The 25302-nt window shown below is 46.4% G+C and overlaps 1 protein-coding gene across 1 annotated transcript in view; it reads left to right on the top strand.

Annotated features, from left to right (window-relative positions):
• The first annotated feature begins 1671 nt into the window (after nt 1-1671).
• GLP2R (glucagon like peptide 2 receptor) overlaps nt 1672-25302 on the top strand; it is a 40592-nt gene continuing 16961 nt past the window's right edge. Inside the window, exons 1-9 of the mRNA XM_055579636.1 lie at nt 1672-1860; nt 7436-7523; nt 9680-9784; nt 11107-11228; nt 17113-17219; nt 19494-19647; nt 20075-20234; nt 21256-21316; nt 23641-23710. Coding sequence (XP_055435611.1) covers nt 1672-1860; nt 7436-7523; nt 9680-9784; nt 11107-11228; nt 17113-17219; nt 19494-19647; nt 20075-20234; nt 21256-21316; nt 23641-23710 — 1056 coding nt within the window. The remainder of the gene's footprint in view (nt 1861-7435; nt 7524-9679; nt 9785-11106; nt 11229-17112; nt 17220-19493; nt 19648-20074; nt 20235-21255; nt 21317-23640; nt 23711-25302) is intronic.

Below are 25302 nucleotides of genomic sequence, written 5' to 3'. Positions count from 1 at the left end.
TGTGTTCATTTTGGATGTTTTACTGCTGGTATTTAAAATCTTGCCATGTGGGTTTTTGTTTTTTTTGTTTTTTTTTTTTTAAGCTGTCAAAGGATTTCTATTAAGGGATGCTCACCTGTTTTGCCCCAACTGTTCAAAGTTCACTCACTTGGGAAAGTTAACCAAGATGAGAGCCTCTGGTCCAGCTTATGGGGGGAAAAAAAGCCTAAATGGAAACACGGTGTTCCTGTCTCTTGCTGACCTGCATTTCATACAATCAGGACATCTTCTGTGGAATCTCAAGTTCAGGAAAGTCTTGGGAGGGGCTGGACAGGGAGGGGTGGATGAGAAGGGCCAAGCAGAATATCTCAGAGACACAGTGCTGAACCTACTAGAAAAAAGGAACTCACCTAGAGGGTTAGGGTCAGATATGGGACCTTATCAAGCTTCTGTGGTCAGGTGACTGGTCAGAAGACCTAGGTATCTTGGCTCTGCCTTTAACATGCTGTGTGGCCTTGGGCAAGCCACCTAACCTCTCTGAACCTCAATGTTGCAGCCATCAAGCAGAGAACTAACCATCCCCTCACAGGGTTATTGTAAAGATGAAAGAAGTAGGCTGTCAGGTGAGAAGATTTTGTCCATGTGAGTTGTGGTGGAAAACGACACACCTGTTAGTTGGCAATAATGGATCATGGGTTCTGACAAAGGATCTGCCTGGTGGACTGAGCAACCTTTGCTCCCAGGTGAGAGCCATCTAGAGGCGAGCACGTTTTTGACGTTTCAGCATGTTGGTTCGCTGCTATGAAGCAGGAGCTCAAGTCGGTGATGGGGTTTTGTTTTGTTTTAAGTATTTATTTGGCTGTTCTGGGTCTTTGTGGCTGTGCAGTGGCTTTCTCTAGCTCCAGAGAATGAGGGCTGCTCTGTAACTGTGGTGCGTGAGCTTCTCTTGTGCAACACAGGCTCTAGCACACTCAGGCTTCTATAGTCGTGGCACATGGGCTTAGCTGCTCCACGACATGTGGAATCCTATTTTCCCCGGCCAGAGACTGAACCCCTGTCCCCTGCCTGGCCAGGTGGATTCCCAACCACTGGACCCCCAGGGAAGCCCACTGATGGGGGTTTTGCTTCAGGCCCTGGGGCAGGAGTTGGTGTCTCCTGGGCAGAAAAGCTGTCTTTCTGGAAGTCTTGGCATAAACAGGGCCCAGAGGAGACCCTGCCTTGGTAGCTGGGCTCAGCCCATCCTGGACAAACTTAAAGCCTCAATAACAAGTGTCCCCCATGATGAAGATGCCCACCTCAGACCTGGAGGCCCATCCTCCCACCACTGGTCCTCAGGGCCTGGAATCCAGGTCAGTCCCACCCTGGTCCTTTGCAGCTGGTGGGGCTTCAGGGGTGGAACCCACCGGCTGCCTTGCCTCTTCTCCTGGGCGGCCTCTGCCCAGGAAGTCCCAGCACTTGGGGGAGGTTTGGGAAAAATCTCCCTGCCTTTTGAGGGGGAGGCGGGACGGGGGATGAGAAACTCTGGAGATTCGGTAGATGGCTCTAGACTGGGCCAGACGCTCTCAGGGGCGGCGTGCGGAGGGTTTGTGCAAACATCTCGCTGAAGGAAGAGGAATGCAAGAGGCGGCCGCCTGCGGTACATCTTGGACCGTTCGGAGGATGTGCTGAAACTTGTGACCCACAGCGAGAAAGATGAGGCCGGGGCCGAGCTGGGCAGGGGCCCGGAGGAGGGCAGTGAGCCCCCTGCCTGGAGCCCATGTGCTGCTCATGGGCACCCCTGCTGCCCAGGGGGCTGGGCCTCTCTCCTCCCCCCGCGAGCCAGCTCGCTGGACCCCTGCGAGGCCCTTCCTGGCCCTTCTGCTTCTGGTTTCCATCAAACAAGTAAGAGCCGTTTGTATTATTATTGTTATTGTTATTATTATCAGTTGTATGTATTTTCTGATGATAGAAGCACTTCAGGCCTCTTGTAGGCAATTTGGAAAATGTAAAATGGTATTAAGGCAATGACAATCAACCATAACCCAAGCCTTCAGAGGTAATCACTGTTGATATTTTGGCATATGTTCCTCAAATCCTTTTTCTATGCATTTTTTTTTCTTCCCCAGCTGGAATTAGGATGTGGAAAACATTTTGTATCCTGGTCTCCCCTTTACATCAGATGATAAGCATTTTTGCATGTCAGCGTGAACTCTGCAAATAGCATTTAAAAATCCCTGCATGTTTCCTTTGTTCGCTTTCATCATTATTCCAGGTTTGAGTATTTAGACTGAATGAGTGGATTTTTTTTTCTTTCCTTCCTATCTTCCTTTTTCCTTCCTTCCTATTATAAAAATACAGAATGCTTTTTGTTTACAGAAATAAACTCATAAAATCCGGAGATGTATAAATTCAAACTACAAATTACTGTACTCTCACCACCCAGAGATCACCCTTATTCACATTTTTTGGCTTACACTCACACTTTTCTACCATTTATTTACATAGTTTAAAAGAAAAACAACAGGCTTATACTATAAATATTTTTTTTGCAATCTGCTTTTTTCCTTAACAAAATACTTATTAACCCAAGCTAACATTTTTGTTGAACACTTACTATGCTCCAGGTCTGATGCCAGGTCTGGGGCTCTTTATCTTATTTCATGCTCTCAGCAAACCTAGGAGGGAGGTTTTCCTGTTAACCCCATTTACAGATGAGAAAACTGAAGCTTAAGGAAGTTGAACGTCTTTCTGTCAGAAAATTGGGCTCTATGGCGTGATGTTTAAGGACTTCAGGGGTGAATCATAATGTATGTTTGTAACTATCTTCTTTAGATGGGCATTCTGGTAGCTTGTTTTTTCTCATCCAAGAAGACGAGACATTTGCCCCTTCCCTTTGTGATTCCTTTTTTTTTTTTCAATTTTTTAAAATGTATTTGTCTGTGTTGGGTCTTAGTTGCAGCATTTGTTGTTCAGTAGCTAAGTTGTGTCTGACTCTTTGTGACCCCACGGACTGCAGCATGCCGGGCTTCCCTGTTCTTCACTATCTTCTGGAGTTTGCTCCAACTCGTGTCCATTGAGTCTATGATGCCATCCAACCAGCTGAGAACTCTTAGTTGCAGCATGTGGGTCTAGTATCCTGACCAGGGATGGAACCTGGGCCGCCTGCAATGGGAGTGAGGATTCTTAGCCACTGGACCATCAGGGACGTCCCTCAAGGTTTCTTCTTTATTCTGGGCCATGATGTGAAGGAGCTTCAGTTCCCTTCACCTGAGTGAGGAAGTGCTTTGAGAACTCAATGCTTCTCTTCTTCCTTTGGTCCACGGGAAGAGTTCATCTCCGCTTGCAGCCTTGGAAATCTGTATTCCTCCTGCCCCCACAGAGGGAGGGCTGGGGTGCTGGGTCTCATCAGTGCTCACCTTATCAGACTTTCTCTGATGCTGGTCCAGAACCTGACGGGCAGAAAACCCACACCAAATTCTCTACATCCACGTCCTCCCAGAGGCTGTAGACAGTAGATGTGAACCTGGTCCAGGGTTGCCTGGGATTCTTGCCATGGAGGCTGCCTCTCGGCGAGTGACCATAACGTTCCTGGGGGCAGGTGGCCTGGGACTTCGTTAGTGGCGGGCCGTTGTTGGAAGCATTGATACAGATCTCTCACCCTTGCTCCAGTTCCCTGTCTCATATTCAAACGGAGTATATGTTCAGCTAACTCTGGTTTTGTCCATCTCCTCTCCACAACCACGGGTCGGCTGTCTCTTAGGTGCCAAGTTCTGCTGCAGCACTTGGCATTTTGTCCTAATGGTCTTGCCCAAATCCCACAACGAGCCTCTGAAAAGGTGGCTGTCACTGGCCACCAAGATTCACAGGATCTTGTCTGATCACCTGCGATGAGATAGCTTGTGAGCAGTGGAGACACTGCGCCTCCCCCCAGGGTACTTGAAAGTCCTGTGTTCTTTCTTCCCCAGCATTCCTTGGAAGCTGTTAACATACGAATATTTCTATGTGACAACAGCCGAATCTGCAGTGAGTCAGGCTGGCGGATGACGCTGACCAAGCCACACCTTGGTATATTTATAATCGATAATGTGCCTATGGGCAGCCTGTCTTCCCCACCTCCACCACCCAGTGTGTTTTCAGAACCTCTTCCCTCTGTCTGTCCTGTGTTATGTGTATAAAATCCTGAAGACCCTCCTCTTGGTCACCCATCTTAAAGCCCAACTTCTTTCTCCAAATGTTTATGTTATACGAGCCTTGGCGTAGATTTCCGTGATGACTTTTGCTCGTAGCCGTTCACCCTGCATGGATATAAATGACCATGGCGTGTTTTTTTGGCAGGAAGTCACCATAAAATTCCCTTAATGAGGAATTCTCAGGGATAGTTTAGATTCTAAATTTGAACTGGGAAACAGTGCTATATCCTCATGCCTCCTCCCCCTTCCCACAGCTTAGCTGAGTTAATTAGGAGTTGCTTTGGTGTCAAAAAATATAAACTCTTCAGGCTCTTTAAGAAGTGAATATGTGATTCTTTCATACTTTGCCAAAGAGAGTGTAAAAAGGTGCATATTTTTAAATTAAAAAAAATTCTTTCTGGCTAGGATCATTTGGCAGTATATTGTCAAAAGCTTTTAAAAATGTATAGTTGATGACCCAGAAATTCCAACTCAAAGAATTTTCCCTAAGAAAACAAAGATGTGCTCGAATGTTTAGCTGTGAATATTTTCATTACAGCATCATTTATATTAGCAAACATCTAGAACAATGTAGGTGTTCAATTTGCTAGAGGATTTGAGAAATAAATTGTATCACATTCATATGTAGAAAAATACAGAGCTCTTAAAATGATGTTTTAAAAGTATAGTTTTAGAAATGGAAATATAGGCACAGTGTATATTCTAGTGGAAAAAGAAACTACACAACAATATGATTTTCTTTTGGGTTAAAATGAAAGAGAAAAGAAAGAAAAAAGAGAAAGGATTGTATGTGAGTGCAGAGAGAAGAGTCTGGAGGGAGATAGTTATTTCTGGGTAAAAAGATTAAGATTTCATTTCTTCTCCCCTTTCTGCTTGTCTTCATTTTTTATTTTATCTACAGTGAAGTTTATTCCTTTGGTAACAAAGAATAATAGAGGTTTTTTTGAAAGCAAGTCAACAGAAGCTTTTTTTTTCGCCTTTTTCTTAATCCCTTCTCTGTTGAGTGAGTTGGTGCTGGTTACCCTTGCGAGAGAAAGAGGAATCAGGATTGAGCTGGATTTTTCCAGCTAGAAAATATCCACTCATCACTACTTTATTAGGATTTGGCTGTGATTGAACTTAGATTAGCCTTTCATGTTTTTGGTGTCCTTAGGACAAGTACCTGGGAAGATAATCAGAGTTCGTCCAGCTTTTCTAGACTGATCAGATTGAGTGCTGCTTTGGTTTTATTTTTCCTTTTGACCATGGCCGTCAGTCATGGGAAAGAACAGGGGGATAAGAGAATATTAGTCCATAGACAGCTCACATATATGATTGATTTTATTGTCTCTCTCTCTGTTAGGTCCTGGTGCATATAAACAGCACTTTATCCAAGGAAAGGTCTTCACTTGGGTGACTTGGAGGATCCTGGAAGCTGACGATTTAGTTATCAACATCTCTGCCAAATTTGTAAAATTAATATAGTCAGTTATGTTCCCATTAGGACATGTATTTCTTTAAACAGTGTGTTACTAATGTACCATTGTGCCTCTTGGGCCATAACAGAGAAAGAGAGATTATTAATGGAGATTTAAAATGCACTGGAAACAGAAACCAAGGGATAAATACCAATCATTTCATCATCATTATCATCATGATAACTACTTACTGGATAATCCTATCATTCCCAAACTGTGTGCTAAGATGTCCCAGGGCACCCCTGCTGTGAACTGGCAGGGGTGCTGTTAGGAATTTTAATTTTTTGAGGGAAGCAGGGATACACTCCATCTGTGAATGATGAACTCGAGGTAATCCATGGTTTCAACATTATATGGCAATACTTTCCCTTGGATGATGTATCTTTGCAAAGCTGGGATTCTTTGCATCTTCTGTGATAAAAAGCAAATACTGCAAAAATCAGGGTGGAACAGGAACACAGGTGGTAGTGGTCAATCTGACTGTTAGGTTTGAGATGTTTTACTATCCCCACTGGGCTTCCCTGGTGGCTCAGACAGTAAAGAATCCACCTGCAATGCAGGAGATATGGGTTTGATCCCTGGATTGAGGGCATGGTCACCCACTCTAGTATTCTTGCCTGGAGAATCCCCATGGACAGAGGAGCCTGGCAGGCTGCAGTCCATGGGGTCACAGAGATTCTGAACGACTGAGCGACTAAGCACAAGCACACATCATCCCCAGTAGGTACTAAGTTGTTAGGAGGTAAATATTTAATAAGTTGTTTGGCCTATCTACTTAATTAATGGCACTCTGTTTGTTTTTTGGCTGCTCTGGGTCTTTCTGCTATGCACGGGCTTTCTTTAGTTGCAGCACATGGGCGTCTCCTTGTGGAGGCTCCTCTTGTTGTGGAGCACAGGCTCTAGGTGTGTGGGCTTCTGTACTTGCGGTGTGTGGGCTTAGTTGCCCTGCAGCAAGTTGAGTCCTCCCGGACCAGGGATCAAGCCCTTGTGCCCTGCATTGGCAGGCGAATTCTTAACCACTGGACCTCCAGGGAAGTCTGATTAGTGGAACTTTAGATTCGGTATTTCTATTGGCCTGGGGGTGCTGTGGAAAAATTATTAAGACTGGAAAGGAAGCAAGAATTGAGAAAGTTTGGGAACCTCTAGTCTAACGATGACCATACTTGCTTGTCTTCAGAAAGCTCTCTGTGTCATTTTCTGGAAAAATTGCAAAGGAACTACTCACAGACCCTGTGGATGCCATGGGATTGGGTCTGGGGCATGCTGGGGAGCAGTGAGGGTGAGGGGTGAGGTAAATTGAACTAATTACTCAGGAGGTGAAAACTGGCAACCTGTAGGGCCCGTGGATGGTTTTTGTTTGTTTTGTTCTCTCTGTATGCATGTGTGTGTTTGAATGCCTTTCAATAAAATATCTCTGCAATTTACAATAGTCTCCCCCACATCTGGCTTCCCAGGTGGCTCAGTGGTAAAGAACCTACCTGACAATGCAAGAGATGCAGGTTTGATCCCTGGGTCTGGAAGACCCCCTGGAGAAGGAAATGGCAACCTACTCCAGTATTCTTTCCTGGAAAATCCCAATGGATAGAGGAGCCTGGTGGGCTACAGTCCATGGGGTCACAAAAGAGTTGGATGCAACTTAGTGACTAAACAACAGCAGCAATATTTAAGATAGGACATAAGATACAAAAGAAATTGTTCCGTGGTGCAGGCCATTATGGGCTTATCAGTGGGAAGGTTTGAGAATCATGGTGTGAGGTGATAATTTGTGATAAAATGTGATAACGTGCTTGCTGGTAACTGGAGTTCACTATGATTTTTTTTTCTGCTCAGGTTACAGGATCTCTCCTTGAGGAGACAACTCGGAAGTGGGCTCAGTATAAAGAGAAGTGTCTGAGAGACTTACTCAAGGAAACTTCTGGTAAGCACACGTATCAGTTATCTATGGCTGTGTAACAGATAGTCCCAAAGCTTAGTGGCTCAAAACAGTAATAACAATGATTTACTATCTCTCTTGGGCTTTCCCAGGTGGCGCTAGTGGTAAAGAACCTGCCTGCCAATGCAGGAGACGTAAGGGATGCAAGTTCGATCAAGGGGTCAGGAATATCCCCTGGAGGAGGGCGTGACAACCCACTCCAGAATTCTTGCCTAGAGAATCCCATGGACAGAGGAGCCTGGTGGGCTACAGTCCATAGTGTTGCAAAGAGCCAGACACGACTGAAACAACTTAGAGTGCACACGTTTCTCTCACAGTTTCTGTGGGTCAGGATTTCAGACAGAGAATATTGGGGAGGGCTTATATCTGCTCTGCAATGTCCGGAGTTTAGCTGAAACACTCAAAGACCGGAGGTTGGAATCATCTGAAGTCTGGTTCATGCCCGCATCTGCGGGTTGATGCTGGGAGTCATGCTGGGGCTGTTGGCTGGGCCACATCCACGTGGCCTCTCCATATGGCCTGGGCTTCCTCACAGCACAGTGGCTGGGTTGCAAGCACAAGCATGAACAGAGGCCATGTTGCCTTTTGTGACCTAGTCTTGGAAGTCACTTCTGCTGTGTTCAGTTGGGTCGGACAGTTACAAAGGCTACCCACCTCCAATTGCAAGCATCTTGCAATGCTCCAAGAGCATGCAAGGTGGAATATACGTGCATGTGACCATGCTTGATATAAGCCATGTGTCATGGTACTTTGACCACCTAATCACATGACATGAGCCACTGTCATAGATTAACCCAGGAATCTATCATACGTATGTGTGGGGGGGTTGTCCTTCAGTCTCCCATGGTACTAACTTTTATCTAGGACTGCACTAGGTTGAGTGCATTCTAGCAAATATGTTAATAGTTTGCTCAGCCCACAGCCTCTCCTGTCTACATGCTGGGTCTCTGGGTGCATCCGGATTCTTTTTTGTCGAGAAAAGAAAGAAGTAAGAAGCCTTGGCCCCCTGCCTCTGAGACTGGTCGGCTGTGGGTAGAAACTGCCCTCTCCTTCATTTCCTGGCTTCTTTCAGATGACTTCACTCAGGGACCTGGAGGTTGACAGAACACTAGAAACTCTCTCTGCCTTTTCCCAACCCAAAGGCAGTCCAGTCTCCAAGCCATGCCTCCTTCCTTTTAAATATCCTTTAGCTAAGCAGGTGGCTGCCAAGGCTTGATTCATTATAGGAACTACTTCCATCTTGAGGAAAATTGCTTTCTAAGAGTAGGGAGGCCTTCCTGATCCGGAGCCTCCCTCTGGGCAGCTCATCTCGATGAGTTCACGCAGGCTAGGTGCTGACTGGGTGCTGATCTGGCAGCCAGGTCTACAGGGCGCCCCAAGCTCCAGACCTGCGGCTTGGTCCTGATACCAACGACCTGGCTCTTCACTCTGAGTGGCCCCTGAGTTCTAGCCTAATAGGGAGCCCATGGTAGGAAATGATGTTTGGTAACCAGGAGTGAGAAGTTTGCAATATGGATGTTTGGGGTCCAGCCTGAAGCCCCTTCGTTTGATCCTGGGGGCTCATAAAGCTGATGCTTACATTATAGCATCTCATTGCCAAGCAGCAGCTCATCCCCTGAGCTGCTTGAGAGTCCCAGATATTTCATAATGATTGTTGGCTTTGTCTTCAAACAGAGAAATCTGACCAGGTAGTGCTTGACTCAGGTACACGTGACCGAGAACCTCAACCCTGCAGATGCCCTTCCATCCACCGGTCATTTTGCACATTTCATAGATATAACTGGTGAAGGTTTGACAATTATTTAGTTAATTACAGGACAGAAGATGCTGGCTGAACCTCTAAGTGTCCTCCTGACCCTGAGTTTCTGTGAGAGTTCAGCCCGTGTAAAGTAAACCAACACCAGTGTGACGTGCGTGTTGACATGAAAGACTGGACCACCGCCAGGGGTCAGGTTGGGTGGACAGAGCCACATGTGGGGCTGCGTGAAGCATTCCCATCCTCCCCACATGGTTCCTCATCCTTGATCTGACGCCAGAGAGTGGGACACCCTGGCTGGTCCCTGCTCGGGCCACACCAGCTTCAATGCCAGTGAGGTAGGCTCTGGGCTCCACCGGTTTATTTTGCCCACTTTTCTCTGCAGGCGCAGTCTGTAATGGGACCTTCGATAAGTATGTGTGCTGGCCTCATTCCACTCCTGGAAATGTCTCTGTCCCCTGCCCTTCCTACTTACCTTGGTGGCGTGAAGGTAATAAGTCTTATTTTACCAATATCTAACATTTCCTTTAAGGCTTCCCTGGATAGAGCAGCCAGGGTTTGGTTAGGAGGGGGCTCCAATCAGATTGTTTTCTCCAGCCCTCTTCTCCCACGAAAGGTCTCCTCTGAGTTGTCAGTAGCACATCCTCCTTTTCCTCTCTGCTTCTTCTCCTGTCTTCCTGCAAGTCTTCTGTGCCTGGAGGCTCTGCTTGTATCCTGGTCCTCTCTCCTTTGAAGATTTGAGAGTCCAGGCCTGGCTACCACAGACTTGGCTGCAGAGTTCTCGAGAGATGAGCTTAGAGGAAGAAGCATTAGAATGTAAGAAGGGAGAGAATAAGTAAGTAAGTAAGTGTTAGTTGCTCAGTCATGCCCAACCCTTTGTGACCCCATGGACTGCAGCCCACCAGGCTCCTGTGTCCATGAGATTTTCCAGGCAAGAATTCTGGAATGGGTTGCCATTTCCTTCTCCAGGGCATCTTCCTGACCCAAGGAATGAACCCCGGTCTCCTGCACTGCAGGAAGATTCTTTACTGACTGAGCCCCAAGGGAAGCCCAAGAGAGAGGACATACCGGCACAAAAAGACCGAGCAATGACGCTGGGCCTGTGCTTTATGCTTCGGGCTTTAAACTCCCCTCTGTAGAGATGTGGAGCCGCTGAAGGTGTTAAGGCATGAGGAGGTGGTTTGTGGGAGCTGACGTGGCTAGCCTGTGGCCGATGGACTGAGGGACGGAGGGAGATCACAAGGGCAAGTCTGGAAGCTCCTGCAGTAGTCCAGAAAAAGAGGATGAGGATGTGGATTCGGGCAGAGGCAATAGGTTGGGAAGAAGAGGAAAGAGGAAAGAAAAGAACTGGAGGTGGAACAGTCAAGACTTGTCATCAGAAGTGGGAACTGATGGACTAGAGGGTAGGACCCCACCCAGGGCCACAGAGCTTGTAGGAGGCGGAACTGGCTTGCTCCAGTGCCCTTTATTCTCCATGGCATGGCCTCTTGGGCGTCAGGAAGCTCCAGGTCTGCGTCTCCCAGCTGGGCTGCACCTTGAAGGGCTGTCACATCTCTGAGTCACCAGGGACTTTGGGTAAACACAGCAGACATTAACGGATTGTGGTTTGCTACAAAATGTAGAGGCTTCCGTGTTTTTCCTTCCATCCCAAATAAACAGTGAGGATGCTAACGAGTCCCCCGAAGGGGAAGTGAAAATTCCTCTTCCCTGGGATTTTTCCACAGCTTTGCGGTGAGAATGAGGGCCTTCCCACGTGCTTGGAGAGCAGGCTGTGTGCTCTGACCTTTCCCCTAGAGCTGTGTTTACTTTCAGAGAACTCAGGAAGGGCCTACAGATACTGCCTGTCTCGGGGTGCTTGGCAGACGCTGGAAAACTCCACAGATATTTGGCAGGACAACTCCGAATGCGCCGAGGATGACCGCTTCAAACAAAAAGTGAGTTGGCTGGGCTCGGTGAGGGCGGACCTCGGGGCCCAAACCACCCTGTGCTGGGGCTCCACACAAGGAGCCTGCCCCAGCGCGTCGGCCCCAGACTCACTTGGCAAGGTCCTTGGTCACACAAAACCGCAACTCCAGTGGCAGACACAGCATGTCTTCTGCTGCTGGGCTGAGGCATGAACCCCTAAGGAAAGACAACCAGTGTCTGTGCTTGCTGCTCCTGCCGCCTGGTCCACCTTTCCCCAGCTGTTCTTCAGCTTCTCCTTCCCCAAAGTCACATTTCAAAGTCAACGTCTGCTTTCAAGTGAAGTCTTCCAAGGCCACCCCATGGAGAGTGGTCTCTCCAGCCTTGACAGCACCTGTCACTCTCTGACAGAGTGTCCTGAGGGGACACACCTAGCGTCTGGCTACAAACTCAAGGCTAAGGGCCCAGGCAGCCCACCTTCATGTCCAGAGTCTTTGCTTCCTAGCTCTCTCTCTCTTTTTTTTTTAATATGGAATTTCCATTTCTTTCTTTCTTTTACTGTTTCTAATTATTTTTTTTTTTAATAGTTTTATTTATTTTAGGCCGTGCGGCTCTTCATTGCTGAGCAGGCTCTTCTCTAGTGGTGGCAAGCAGGGGCTACTCTCCAGTTGCAATGCACAGGCTTCGCATCGTGGTGGCTTCTCTCATTGCAGAGCAAGAGCTCCAGGGAGCTCGGGCTTCAGTAGTTGTGGCACATGGGCTCAGTCGTTGCAGCTCCCAGGCTCTAGAGAGTTGTGGCACATGGGCTTAGTGGCTCCTTGGCATGTGGGATCTTCCCAGATGAGGGATCGAACCTGTGTCTCCTGAATTGGCAGACAGATTCTATCACTGAGCCACCAGGAAAGCCCTGTTTCTAATTCTTAATTTTTTTTTAATTTATTTAATTTATTTATTTTTGGGTGCGCTGGGTCTTTGTCGCTATGCAGGCGTTCTCTAGTTGAGGTGAGTGGGAGTTACTCTCTAGTTGCAGTCAGCCAGCTTCTCGTTCCTGTGGCTTGTTTTTTTGTGGAGCCTGGGCTCTAGGCGCTCGGGCTTCGGTGGTTGCTACTCCCACGCTCTAGAGCACAGGCTCAATAGCCGTGGTGCACGGGCTTAGTTGCTCCGAGGCATGTGTGATCTTCCTGGATCAGGGATCGAATCCATGTCTCCTGCATTGGCAGGTGGCTTCTTAACCCCTGGGCCACCAGGGAAGTCCCTTTGCTTTCTAGCTCTTCTTACCTCACCCTTCACTGCTCTGGGCCTCTGCTTCCCCATGCCCCAGCAGAGCACAGTTACTGCCCGTGATTACACGAGGGTTTAAAGAGCTGACAGACGTCCGAGTCTCTGGATAAAGCCTGACCCCTCGTCACCACGACCTTAAAGTAAGAGTGCCGGCTCCACCCCTAGGATCCAGCCGGGTCGCTGGGCAGTGAATCATCGTGTTTGTGGTTCACTTCCTTCCCCCAGTGGGAACTGGCCGGTCCTTGACTCTCAAGTCTATCACGTCGTCCCACCAGGCATGAAGAGCCTTCCATCACAGCCTCTCTATCTGCAGGGAATTTTTTCTAAACCTCTCTTTAACTTTATTCCTTGACTGGAATTGGCAGAATTCCATATTCCCTAGACCATGTGACAGGCCACACCTCTTAGAGGTATGAAAATCATGCCTGCGGTTGGGTTGGATTCAGCTTATCTCAAGACTTTGTCTGACTTTTGTGACAACACCATGCTGTTGTTAACGTCATGCTGTGATTTGGGCAAACTGTATACATTTCTTATCTTCCCTGTTGGACAAAGTGGCTTGAGAATAATAACAAAGCCATAGTCATATCTGAACAGCTGCCACCCGCTGGCACAGTGCTGGCAAAAGTGGCCAGAACCTTCACATACAGTGGGTACTTCATAAATATCGAATGGGTCCACAGATTCTGAGTCAGTGGGGATGTGGTGGGGTCGAGGCGTCCATACTGATGGGGAGGTTCCCCAGGTGACTCTGAAGGGATGTGGTGATGACAAATTCACCAGCTGGTGTGAAATGCCTGCCACTTGCTTTGGGCTCAGGTCAGGCAACTGGGACCACAAAACAAGATTGAAAACCTGAACTTTCCAAGACAGGAAGGAAAGGTTCTCTCTTTAGAGCAGTGAGGACACAGGCATTGCCTCCTCCTCTGCACATGATCATATTTCTAAGAAATCAAATACTTCACAAAAAGTTTCTGGCCATGTTTACCTGTGTTTCTAGTAGAGGGTTGAATTTTTGCCCAAACAAGGCTAGTGTTAGTAAGTCTTTGCCCTTTGGGGTTTTGGAAAATGAGATGTGTTATGTTCTTCCAACTAACAACACACTGGGGGTCCTTATGCATAGGAATTGGTGCTTTTTAAGGATATTGTGTGTGTGTGTGTGTGTGTGTCTTTGAGTACCTTTCAAAACTGTACACACTTAATACCATTTCTGTCTTAGCTGTGCACTCCTCATACGTGGTGGCCATAACTTGTACAGTTTGAAGTGTGACAGCAAGCGCCACTGATTCTCTAAAATTTCACAGATAGAAGATTGGTTCTCTTCATAGATCTTAGCAACCTAAGCATGTGATATTTTTTCTTTCCTTTTTAACTCAAGAGCTTTCATCTCTTCACTTAAAGGAAGCACGTTATGACTTCTCTTTGGCATATCCAAATCGCCAGCATCACTACTTTTGGGGGCCATTATTAGGTAGAATGGGGCTTCCCAGGTGGCTCAGTGGTAAAGAACCCACCTGCTAATGCAGGAGACATGAGAGACATGGGTTTGATACCTGGGTCAGGTAGATCCTCTGGAGGAGGGCATGATAACCCACTCTAGTATTCTTGCCTGAAATCCCATGGACAGAGGAGCCTGGTGGGCTACAGTCCATGGGGTCACAAAGAATCGGATGCAACTTAGCAACTAAACACCAACAAACTAAGTAGAATAAGGGTCACTTAAAACAAAACTCTGCTGTACCAAGACAATCTAGCTAATAAACTGAGAGGGCTACTAAGTGACCAAAGAAAAGTTGATAAATTGGACTTTATCAAAATTAAAAACTTAGGCTTTTTTAAAGACACTTAAAAAATAAAATAAACCTAGACAAAACTAGACAGCATATTAAAAAGCAGAGACATTACTTTGCCAACAAAGGTCCATCTAGTCAAAGCTATGGTTTTTCTAGTAGTCATGTATGGATGTGAGAGTTGGACCATAAGGAAAGCTGAGCGCCGAAGAATTGATGCTTTTGAACTGTGGTGTTGAAGAAGACTCTTGAGCGTCCCTTGGACTGCAAGGAGATCAAACCAGTCAATTAAAGGAAATCAGTCCTGAATATTCATGGGAAGGGCTGATGCTGAAGCTGAAACTCTAATACTTTGGCACCTGATGTGAAGAACTCATTGGAAAAGACCCTGATGCTGGGAAAGATTGCGGGCAGGAGGAGAAGAGGTTGAGGTAATTGGATGGCATCACTGACTCAATGGCCATGAGTTTGAGCAAGCTCCAGGAGTTGGTATGGACAGAGAAGCCTGGTGTGCTGCAGTCCATGGGGATACAAAGAGTCGGACACGACTGAGTGACTGAACTGAAAAAAATAAAAGGGCAAGCCATAAAGTGGAAGAAAATACTTGCAAAACATGTATCTGATGGGTTTATGTCTAGAATATATAAAGATTTACAATTCAAAATTAAGACCAATGATCCAATTTAAAAGACAGCCAAATATTTGAACAGATACTTTACCAAATAAAACATACAGATGGCAAATAAGCACATGAAGTGATTCTCAACATCATTAATCATTAGCGAAGTGCAAATAAAAGCGCCATAAGACACTACGACATACCCATTAGAATGACTGAAATGTAAAAGACTGATTGCAGGAAATGTTAGTCGATTCCTGAGCAGCTGGCAGTCTGGTTGGAATGTAAACTGACACAACTTATTTAGAAAACAGTCTGGCAGTTTCTTAAGAAGTTAAAGCATATACCATGCTACCCTGTCATTTTATTTCTAGATATTTATCTGAGAGAGATGAAAACCTGTGTCCACGTAAAATCTTGTACAGAAGTTTTCAGAGCAACTTTATTTGTGAAAGTTAAACTCTGAAAGCAATCCAAAAGTCCATCAATGGGTGAGTGCATAAGTAAATCGTGGTATATTCATAATAGAATACTACTCAAGAGTAATACTGGTTTATAACATTATTTAAGTTTCACGTGAACGACACTGTATTGCTACCTCTGTAAACCCTACAGCATGCTCACCGCCAAAAGATTACTTTCCATCTATCACCATAGAGTTGATCTCCTTTACCCAATTTACCCTTCCCTCTGCCTCTCCCCCTCTGATAACCACCACTCTGTTCTCTGTGTATACATGTTTATTTTTGTTTGGTTTGATCATTTATTTGTTTTGTTTGTTTTTGATTGTTCATTTTTAATATTCCACATACAAGTGAAATAATACAGTATTTATCTTTCACTGTCTGACTTATTTCACGTAGCATAATACCCTCGAGGTTCATCCATATTGTCAAAAAATGCTGGCTGAGTAGTATTCTTGAGAGTCCCTTGAACAGCAGGGAGATCGAACCAGTCAATCTTAAAGGAAATCAACCCTGAATACTCATTGGAAGGACTGATGCTGAAGCCGAAGCTCAAATACTTTGGCCACCTGATGTGAAGAGATGACTCGCTGGAAAAGACCCTGATGCTGGGAAAGATTGAGGGCAGGAGGAGAAGGGGAGGATGAGATGGTTGGATGGCATCACTGACTCAATGGACATGAGTTTGAGCAATCTCTGGGAGATGGTGAAAGAGAGCCTGGCATGCTGCAGTTCATGGGGTTGCAGAGTTGGACACGACTGAGCGACTGAACAAAAACGACAACAAAGTAACGAACTAAGATAGATGCTATGATAAGGATGAATCTAAATAATTACTCTGAGGAAAATAAGCCTAACAGAAAATTGAGTACTTATAAGGTTCCATTTATAAACATTTTATAAAATGCAAACTTGTCTCTAAGGGCAAGAAACGATGAGAGGAGATGAATTACAAAGGACCACAAGGCAACTTTGGGGAGGTGATGGAAATGTTCATTATCTTGAATGTGAAAATGACATCAGAGATATAGTCATGTTCCGAATTCCCCAAGGTTTATACTTTCAATATGTGTAGTTTGCTGTATACCAATTATACTTCTGTGAAGCTGATGAACTTCTGTTAACGTTATGCAGAGAAGTTTAGGCATAATCTAGCAGATAATACATATTAACTGTGGGTTCTTGTGCAAAAATTTATTCAGAAACATAATCTTGATGGCTATATGCACAATGGATTGAGTGAGAAGGCATTCCATTAGAAAATCCCACAGAATTTCCAGTAAACTATCCTCTGTTCACCATCAGGCTATGCTGGGACTCAGAAAATATTCCAGTGTTTAACTGGGTCTTTGTTTAAGGGATCATCTATGAAGAGTTACTTTAGGAGGGAGACATCGAGATGGAAAGCTGGCCCTGTCTTCCAGAGAGAGAGGCCCCTGCACTCTAGGAACAGCACATCCAGGGGCAAAGAACCTGTCTTTGTTCCCAAGGCACCCTCTGGTCCTGGGCACAGTTCTCTTAGGATATCGTGAATCTTGGTGCATCGCGGCTGGGTGGTGGGACCAACCACGGAGGTGAGACCCATGGTGGGTTCTTCACTCATGAAGGTTCCTTGAACTCTGAGATGTGCCAGAGGGCTATGGTGTCAACAAGCGTCCTTGGGTTCAAACCTAGACCCTTGGTGGTCGGGGGCATGGATCCAGGGCCCGGACTCCATAGCTGCCTGGCTTACCGGTCACGTCTGCTCTTCCTCTGCGCTCAGGTTGAACACCGCTCCTTGCTGTCGATGCTGCAGCTGCTGTACACGGTGGGCTACTCTCTCTCCATCGTCTCGCTCTTCCTGGCTCTCACCCTCCTCTTGTTTCTTCGGTGAGTGGAACTGCTGCCTGCACGTGCTCAGGCAGGTATCCAGGCATGTGCTCACTGGCTCCCTTGAGAAGGCAGGAGACCAGGCTGGGTGATTTCATGGCTTGTCAGAGCTGGAGGGGATCTGAGACAGTCTCCAGTCCATCCATCCCATTTTTGTAGGCAAAAGGAAGGGATCTGGGAGGTCCAGGGAGAGGCACTGAACCATCCTGGGTTGCAAAGCACAGCTAGGACTGGAACCTGGGGCTCCCAACTCTGCCTTTGTCTCTTTGGATTAGATGCTGCTGCTGCTGCTGCTGCTAAGTCGCTTCAGTCGTGTCCGACTCTGTGCGACCCCATAGACGGCAGCCCATCAGGCTCCTCCGTCCCTGGGATTCTCCAGCCAAGATCACTGGAGTGGGTTGCCATTTCCTTCTCCAATGCAGGAAAGTGAAAAGTGAAAGTGAAGTCGCTCAGTAATATCCCACTCTTAGCAACCCCATGGACTGCAGCCCACCAGGCTCCTCCATCCACTGGATTTTCCAGGCAAAAGTACTGGAGTGGGGTGCCATTGCCTTCTCCATTGGATTAGATGAGCTCTGCCCAAATTCCTAGTCCCTGCTCTAAACTCCTAGTCGTACATACCCATTGCTGCCACAGCTCATTCTCACCATAGCTCCACTAGATGCACTATTTTTATGGACAAGATTAAGAAACTTCCCCAAGGCATATTAGTGAGTGGGAGAGCTGGGATTTTAACCCAGGACCCTCGGACTCCAATTAGCCATTAACCTTTTGAGGATGCCGGGCCCTGTTCTAAAGCATGTTACATGCATTAAGTCATTTAAGTCTCTTTCTAATCAGAATTAAGATGAATTCTAATCCTTGGAGATTAGCCTTATTATCGCCCCCATTTTATGAGTGAGTTAACTGAAACACAGGGAGATGAAGTGACTTGCCCACAGTCACACAGCTGGTGAGTGATGGAGCCAAGATCATGAGCAGGTGGTCCAGAGGCTGAGCACTTTCATTCCTTTATTGTACTGTTTTTCAGAATCCAAAACTGGAGTGCATTTTACTAAGTCATTTTAGAAGTCACTCAAGTGAGATACTTATAGACCCCTAAGGAACCCTCCAAGGCTGTCTCCTGGTCTTGGTCAATTCAAGAACCTAATGGAGTGTAACATGGTAGAGTGAGCGTTCAACACGGATGCAGAGACCTGGATGGGGACCCTGGATGCTGGTTCCAGAGCACTCCCACCTGGGCTATGTGAGGTCCAGGTCTGGCCCCACCTGCCTCCTCAATCCCATGATGTTCCTTAGCTCCTGGAGCAGAAAGCGGAATCATGACCACCTGCCCCAGTGGGAGAGCAATCGTTGAATATCAGGAGAGAATTCCGCAGCCTGTGCCCACTGCCATCGGTGACCACCTCCACTCACGTTCCCAAAGTCTCAGAGCAAGGCCAGGAGAAGATAACTGCCCAGCCCCAGAAGAAGTAACTTGAGCAGAGTCTGGGTCGATCATGTCTTCATTTCTATCTCTGGCTCTGAAGAGAGCAAGACCAAGTCCCTGCACAGTCTAGGGAGAAGAATGCATGAATCATGAAACACAAAGACCTGTTCAAATCTTTTTGGAAACGATAAAAGTAATAATAGCTCTAGAGAGAGGCAGGACTGGGCATGTGTCACATAGGGGCATAGGCGGGGCTCTGAGAACACAGTGATGGAAAAGGGCCCTTTTGACTAGAGAGACCGAGGATGCAGTTTTACGTCGGCTGGCACTGGAGGCTCCAGGTGGGTGAGGGAGGTCGTGAGAGTTGACATTTTCTGGGTACTTCTTAAGTGCCAGGTGCTGTGCGGGTACTTTTCACCCATTAACTGGTTGAATCCTCATGTAGCCTTTGCGACGAGTGCCCATGTTCTTAGAGGGAGTAGAGTCTTGGAGAGCCGTATATGGACCTCAGAGTTTCTGAATCTAAATCTCACCTCTGGCACTTACTCCTCTGGGACTGTAATGTAAGTGATTGTAAGGAGTAAGGATGCCCTTAACTACATCCACATGCAAATAGCTTGGAGCATAGCCTGGCATGTTATAAATGGTACCTGTTATTCTCCCCGTCTTACAGATGAGGAAAGTGAGGCAGAGAGAGGTAAGATCCTTTGCGCCATCCATCCAGCTCTGCAGCCTACACTCTGAACCTGTGTCCTTTGGTGGCACATACACAGGTTTCAGGCACACGCCTGTTGGTCTGAGCCATTCTTTTCTGAGGGAAGACCCTTGGTTTTCTCCCTGCCCAGAAAACTCCACTGCACACGTAACTACATCCACATGAACTTGTTTGCCTCTTTCATCCTGAGAGCCCTGGCTGTGCTGGTGAAAGACGTCATCTTCTACAAATCTTACTCCAAGACACCCAACAGTGAGACAGAGTGGCTGTCCTACGTGTCGGAGGTATGTGCTTCCTCATCCCTGGGCTCTACCTGGTGGATCAGTCCTGGGAATCAGAGAGCAGGAAGGTGAGGCTGGGGAGTGGATGAGAGAGAGAAAGGGGTGTCAGTCTTTCTGGTAAGAGATGCATCACCTGATTTTTTTTTTTTTTTTAAAGCCAACGTCCCGAGAATGGGTTGCAAAAAGTCAGAGATGACTGAGCGACTAAGCAGAGCAGAGAGTGCATATAACAAGAACACTGACCATGGTGTATGTGCACTGTGCTGTGGTCTATTAAGTGTGCAATAGCACTGTGTCTGAAAAAACTCTTGTGTCTGAGAGAGAGGGGAGTTCAGAGGCAGGGACTTGTGTGCGGAGGCCCTTCTCCCCTCCGCTGTGGTCCAGATGCTGAGGAACCTGGACTCACCCCCAGGTGCTCTGTCCTTTCCAGATTGCTGCCTCCTGCCGCTCAGCCCAGGTCCTCTTGCACTACTTCGTGGGCACCAATTACTCATGGCTGCTCGTCGAAGGCCTTTACCTTCACACACTGCTGGAGCCCATAATGCTTTCAGAAAGGCGGCTGTGGCCCAGATACCTGCTGGTGGGTTGGGGTGAGTGACCTGAACTGGGGATCTATCTGAACATGGGAGCCCAGTAGAGCTTTTGGTTGGAGTTGGAGGGACGTTTCTGGGATAGATAATTCCTCAATGACAAGAGGCTCTGAAGAGAGGGGTAGTGTGTGTGTGTGTGTGTGTGTGTGTGTACACATGTGTGCATGCACCTGCATGCACATTTATGTAGATATAAGTGCTGTAGACCCCATACACATGTTCAGAAATTGGGAAGTTTTTGGTAGAATCAGATGACATTCCTCCTAACCTGTCCCCAACTGTATTATCTACTAGGGCTGCCATAACAAATGCCATAGACTGTGTGGCTTAAAATGCAGACGTTTATTTCTCAAGGTTCTGGAGGCTGAGAAGTGTGAGACTGTGGCACCACGATGGTTGAGTTCCGATGAAGTTCCTCTTCTTGGCTTGCAGACAGCTGCCTTCTTGCTATAGCCTCATATCATTGCAGAGAGAGAGAGAAAGCAAGCTCTCTGGTCTCTTCTGATAAGGACAGTAATCCCATCATGATGACCAGCCCCTACACACATGCCATCTAAACCTAATTACCTCCAAAGGTCCTTTCTTCAAATGCCATCACACTGGGGGTTAGGGCTTCAGTGTATGAATTTGGGGGACACAAACATTCAGTCCATGGGCCAACCAAATCTCCAGGATGAGATCTGGAGCTCTTGCTGCCATAGATTCTTGGGGAAGTTGAGGTTGCAGTAATCAGAGGGACTAACTCTGGCTTGGGATTCAGGAGGCTTGATTAATGTCTTTGGATTTACTCTAAGCTACTTTGTGACAGGTGGCAAATTTGGTCTCCTCTCTGCCTCCTGGTTTCCCAACAAATGGATGGCTCTGTGCCATCTGTAGGTCTCTCCAGCTCTCACAGTCCACAATTCTATGATGTTTGGTTTTTTATAATTTTAACCAGGTGTACTTGGCCCATCAGGGTGGGATGGGCAGTAGGCAAGTTTGGCCAACCAGCCCTTGACCCCATTTCCGTGTTTTCTCCCAGGCTTCCCAGTGCTCTTCATTGTGCCCTGGAGCATTGCCCGTGCTCAGCTGGAGAATACAGGGTAGGTAACTCACCTCTTTTTGAACTTCCATGAACTAGTTATTCCGAGATGTACTATGCTGTGTGTTCAGCCGTGTCCAACTCTTGGTCACCCTATGGACTGCAGCCCACCAGACTCCCTCTGTCCATGGGATCTCACAGGCAAGAAGACTAGAGCAGGTTACCATTTCCTTCTCCAGGGGATCTTCCCAGTCCAGTGATCGAACCCACATCTCCTGGATCTCCTACATTGGCAGGCAGGTTCTTTACCACTGAGCCACCTGGGAAGCCTCATTCCAAGATAGGCCCCAATATAAGGAATACATCATTTTCCCAAAGAGAATATCCACTCCCTTCCATTTGGGCCATCTAGAATATACTTAAGAATATAGGTAAAAGAATCAAAGATTTGTAGTCATTCATCTGTTACTCCTTGATCTATGGACTGCAGAACAGACGTTATGCTAGTAGGCATGAAAACAATGTTAATCCCATTGCACGTCTTCACTGGAGAAGTTCTTGGGTGTTCTTGGGTGAAGACTGAAAAAATGGTATGTGTAAAGACAGGAACATAAGAACAAGAAAAGTGTGTCCCTGATTCTTATGTCTCAGATGAGATTGAAGAGAGGAGACACACAATAAGAAATTCAGAAGTTAAAAACAAAATAGGGACTTCCCTGCTGGTTCAGTGGTTAAGAATCAAACTTGCAATGCCAAACTATGCAGGCTTGATCCCTGGTCCGGGAACTAAGATCAAATATTCTCATATACTGCTCTTGTGTGACCAGGTGGATTGTTAATGAGCAGTAATATTTTTGAAAGGATTTTTTTTTTTCTGAGTAGTTTACAACAGTGAGTTTAAAATTTTCAGTAACTCACATTGTAAATGTATGTGCTGTCATCCACGCTTTGTTGTTCCATGTATAGATCACAGGCAGGGTAGCTCTAGTACAAGTTAGGATTTGGGGAATGTAAATGAGCACTGGTTCCAACTTAAAGTCACCAGCTGCATTAGCCCCCTAACTAGAGAGTCAGCCTGTCCCTTCAAGCTTTGAAACCAGGTATTGACTTCTCCTCTCTAGTTATGAAAGTCCTGGATGGAATCTTCCAGTGGGAGATTGCTTAGCCTACCTTGAAAATCTGTTGTTCAATATAGCCACCTTCATTTGTGGTCTTAGCTAGATCTTTCAGATAACTCACTGTAGCTTCTGCACCGAGCGCTTGCTGCTTCCCCTTAACATTTTCATGTCATAGAGATGGCTTCTTTCCTAAAGCTCATTAACCCATGTCAGCTAATTTCACACTGTTTTTTTCTGCAACTTCCTCAGCTCTCTCGGCCTTCACAGAATTGAAGAGAGTTAGGACCTTGCTTGGATCAGGCTTCGGCTTAAGGGAATGTTGTGGCTGGTTTGATTTTCTCTCCAGACTCCGACTATCTCCATTATCAGCCAGAAAGCTGTTTTGCTTTCTTATCATTTGTGTGTTCACCAGAGTAGCACTTCTAATTTTCTTCAAGAACTTTTCCTTTGTGTTCACAGCTTCACTAACTGTTTGGGGCAAGAACCCTAGCTTTCAGCCAGTCTCAGCTTGTGACATGCCTTCCTCACTAACCTTAATCGTTTTTAACATTTGACTTCAAGTGAGAGATATGTCTCTTTCTTTCACTTGAACACTTAGAGGCCTTTGTAGGATTACTAATTGGATTAATTTCACTATTTGTGTCTTGGGGAATAGGAAGGCCTGAGGAGAGGGAGAGAGATGGGAGAATGGGCAGTTGGTGGAGGAGTCAGAAACACACATTTATTAAGTTCAATGTTTTATATGGGCACAGTTCACAGCACCCCAAAACAATGACCATAGTGACATCAAAGACCACTGATCACAGATCACCATAACAAATGTAACAACAATGAAGAAGTTTGAAATATTGTGAGAATTACCAAAATGTGACGCAGAGACACACATGAAGTGAACAAATGCTGTTGGAAAAAATGGCGCCAATAGACTTGCCCGATGCAAGCTTGCCATAAACCTTCGATTTGTAAAAAAAGCAGTGTCTGCAAAGTGCAACAAAGTGAAGCACAGGAAAACGAGGTGTGCCCATATAATGAAGAGTTTATGTTTGTACGAACATGGGAAAATATGTAGAAGGATACACTGCAAGCTGTTAGCATGAAGACCACTTTTCTGGTTCACCAAAAAAAAAAAAAAAAAAAAAAATCAACAGTATCAACCTAATAAGAAGGGATTTGAGTCCTCCCTCCCCACACCAAGTGAGCCTTCCAGGGAGCTCAGGGTCTTTACTGTCTCAACTGTAAGTCTTCTACTGCCCACTCTTTGCCTTAGGTGCTGGGGAAACAACAGGAATAAGAATATCTGGTGGATCATCCGAGGACCCATGATGCTTTGCATAACGGTGAGGACCACCCCACCCACCCTTTTCCCTCTCTGAGCTCAGCAGCTGTGGAGGACCCCACCCCCTTCCCTGCCTCCCATCAAATTCTCTGGCTCAGAAAGAACCTGGGCCAGATCCCTTGAGATGAAGATGCTGAGCCGTGGTTTGGATCTGTTGAATGAGAAGAAACAAATAAGAAACTCCTCTTGGGTGTTGTGTCGTGGCAGAAGTAAGTGTGCCATATAATCTCCTCTCACACAAGAAACTTCTTGTTTTGGTTCAGGACCTAAATCCAGGCTCACACTTTAAGCCTCCTTCTCTCTGGGTTTTCAGACTATGTAAAGAAACCCGTAGTCAGCTCGGTGACCCCCTATCAACTGTCTTTGATGTGGACAAACCTTGGGGCTGCAGGGTCTTCAGTCATGGACAAATCCAGGGACAGCAAAGCTATGGGCCTGGATTTCAACACCATTAGCAGGAGAGAGGGGAGACTAAGGAAGCTTTTTTTAGAGGGGGGAAAAAAAAAAAAATATATATATATATATAGTCAATCACTATTAACCCAAAGCTGTGCTGAGGGTTAGAGTCAGTTGGTGATGCTACTCTGAGACCTTGCAGAGGAAGGGCCTTTATTCCTTTTAAAAATATATATTTAGTTATTATTTTTGGCTGCACTTCATCGCTGAGCCTGGGCTTTCTAGCTGCAGTGAGTGGGGCTACTCTATGTTGTGGTGTGCGGGCTTCTCATTGCGGTGGCTCTTCTTGGCTCAGGATCTAGGTGCTTGGGCTTCAGTGGTTGCAGCACGTGGGTTGTTTTCCTTTGCTGTATCCCATCTTCTCCTTCTCATGATGAGAGCAAGTCAGATCATAGATATTGATTGAATCCTTCCTTGTAAAAATGAGCGAGTGAGCAGATAAAAAAGAGAAATCCCCCTTCAGCCTCCCTTCACCTTCGGTGTGCCCTTCCTTCAGCAGGGCTCTTAGGAATGGAGTGTTTTAACCCAAAGGAGTAGTTCTAATGTAGGCATTTTAGTCTATGCATCAGGAGTGAAGGGGGTTGAAGGGGCTGACGGGGTGGCGGGGAGGCAGATGAGTTTTGGGTTACATGACATCAAACTCTGAGCCCCCACCTTGCTACAACCACCCCTGCCAACCTGTAGACCCAGATCTGAGCACGGCAGCTGGGTGTTGCCAGAGAAACGTCACCAAGAACAGTACATCTGACCGTATGCATTCTGTGAGAGGCTTTATTTTCCTGGGCTCCAAAAATCACTGCAGATGGTGACTGCAGCCCTGAAATTAAAAGACGCTTGCTCCTTGAAAGAAAAGCTATGGCCAACCCAGACAGCATATTAAAAAGCAGTGACATCACTTTACTGACAAAGTTCCATCTAGTCAAAGCTATGGTTTTTCCAGTAGTCATGTATGGATATGAGAGATGGGCCATAAAGAAGGCTGAGCACTGAAGAATTGATGCTTTTGAACTGTGGAGTTGGAGAAGACTCTTGAGAGTCCCCTGGACAGCAAGGAGATCAAACCAGTCAATCCTAAAGGAAATCAGTCCTGAATATTCATTGGAAGGATTGATGCTGAAGCTGAAACTCCAAAACTTT

Source organism: Bubalus kerabau, chromosome 4 (assembly GCF_029407905.1).
Source record: "Bubalus kerabau isolate K-KA32 ecotype Philippines breed swamp buffalo chromosome 4, PCC_UOA_SB_1v2, whole genome shotgun sequence".
In the NCBI taxonomy this organism is placed as follows: domain Eukaryota; kingdom Metazoa; phylum Chordata; class Mammalia; order Artiodactyla; family Bovidae; genus Bubalus; species Bubalus kerabau.
This window is presented reverse-complemented; position numbering and strand designations above follow the sequence as displayed.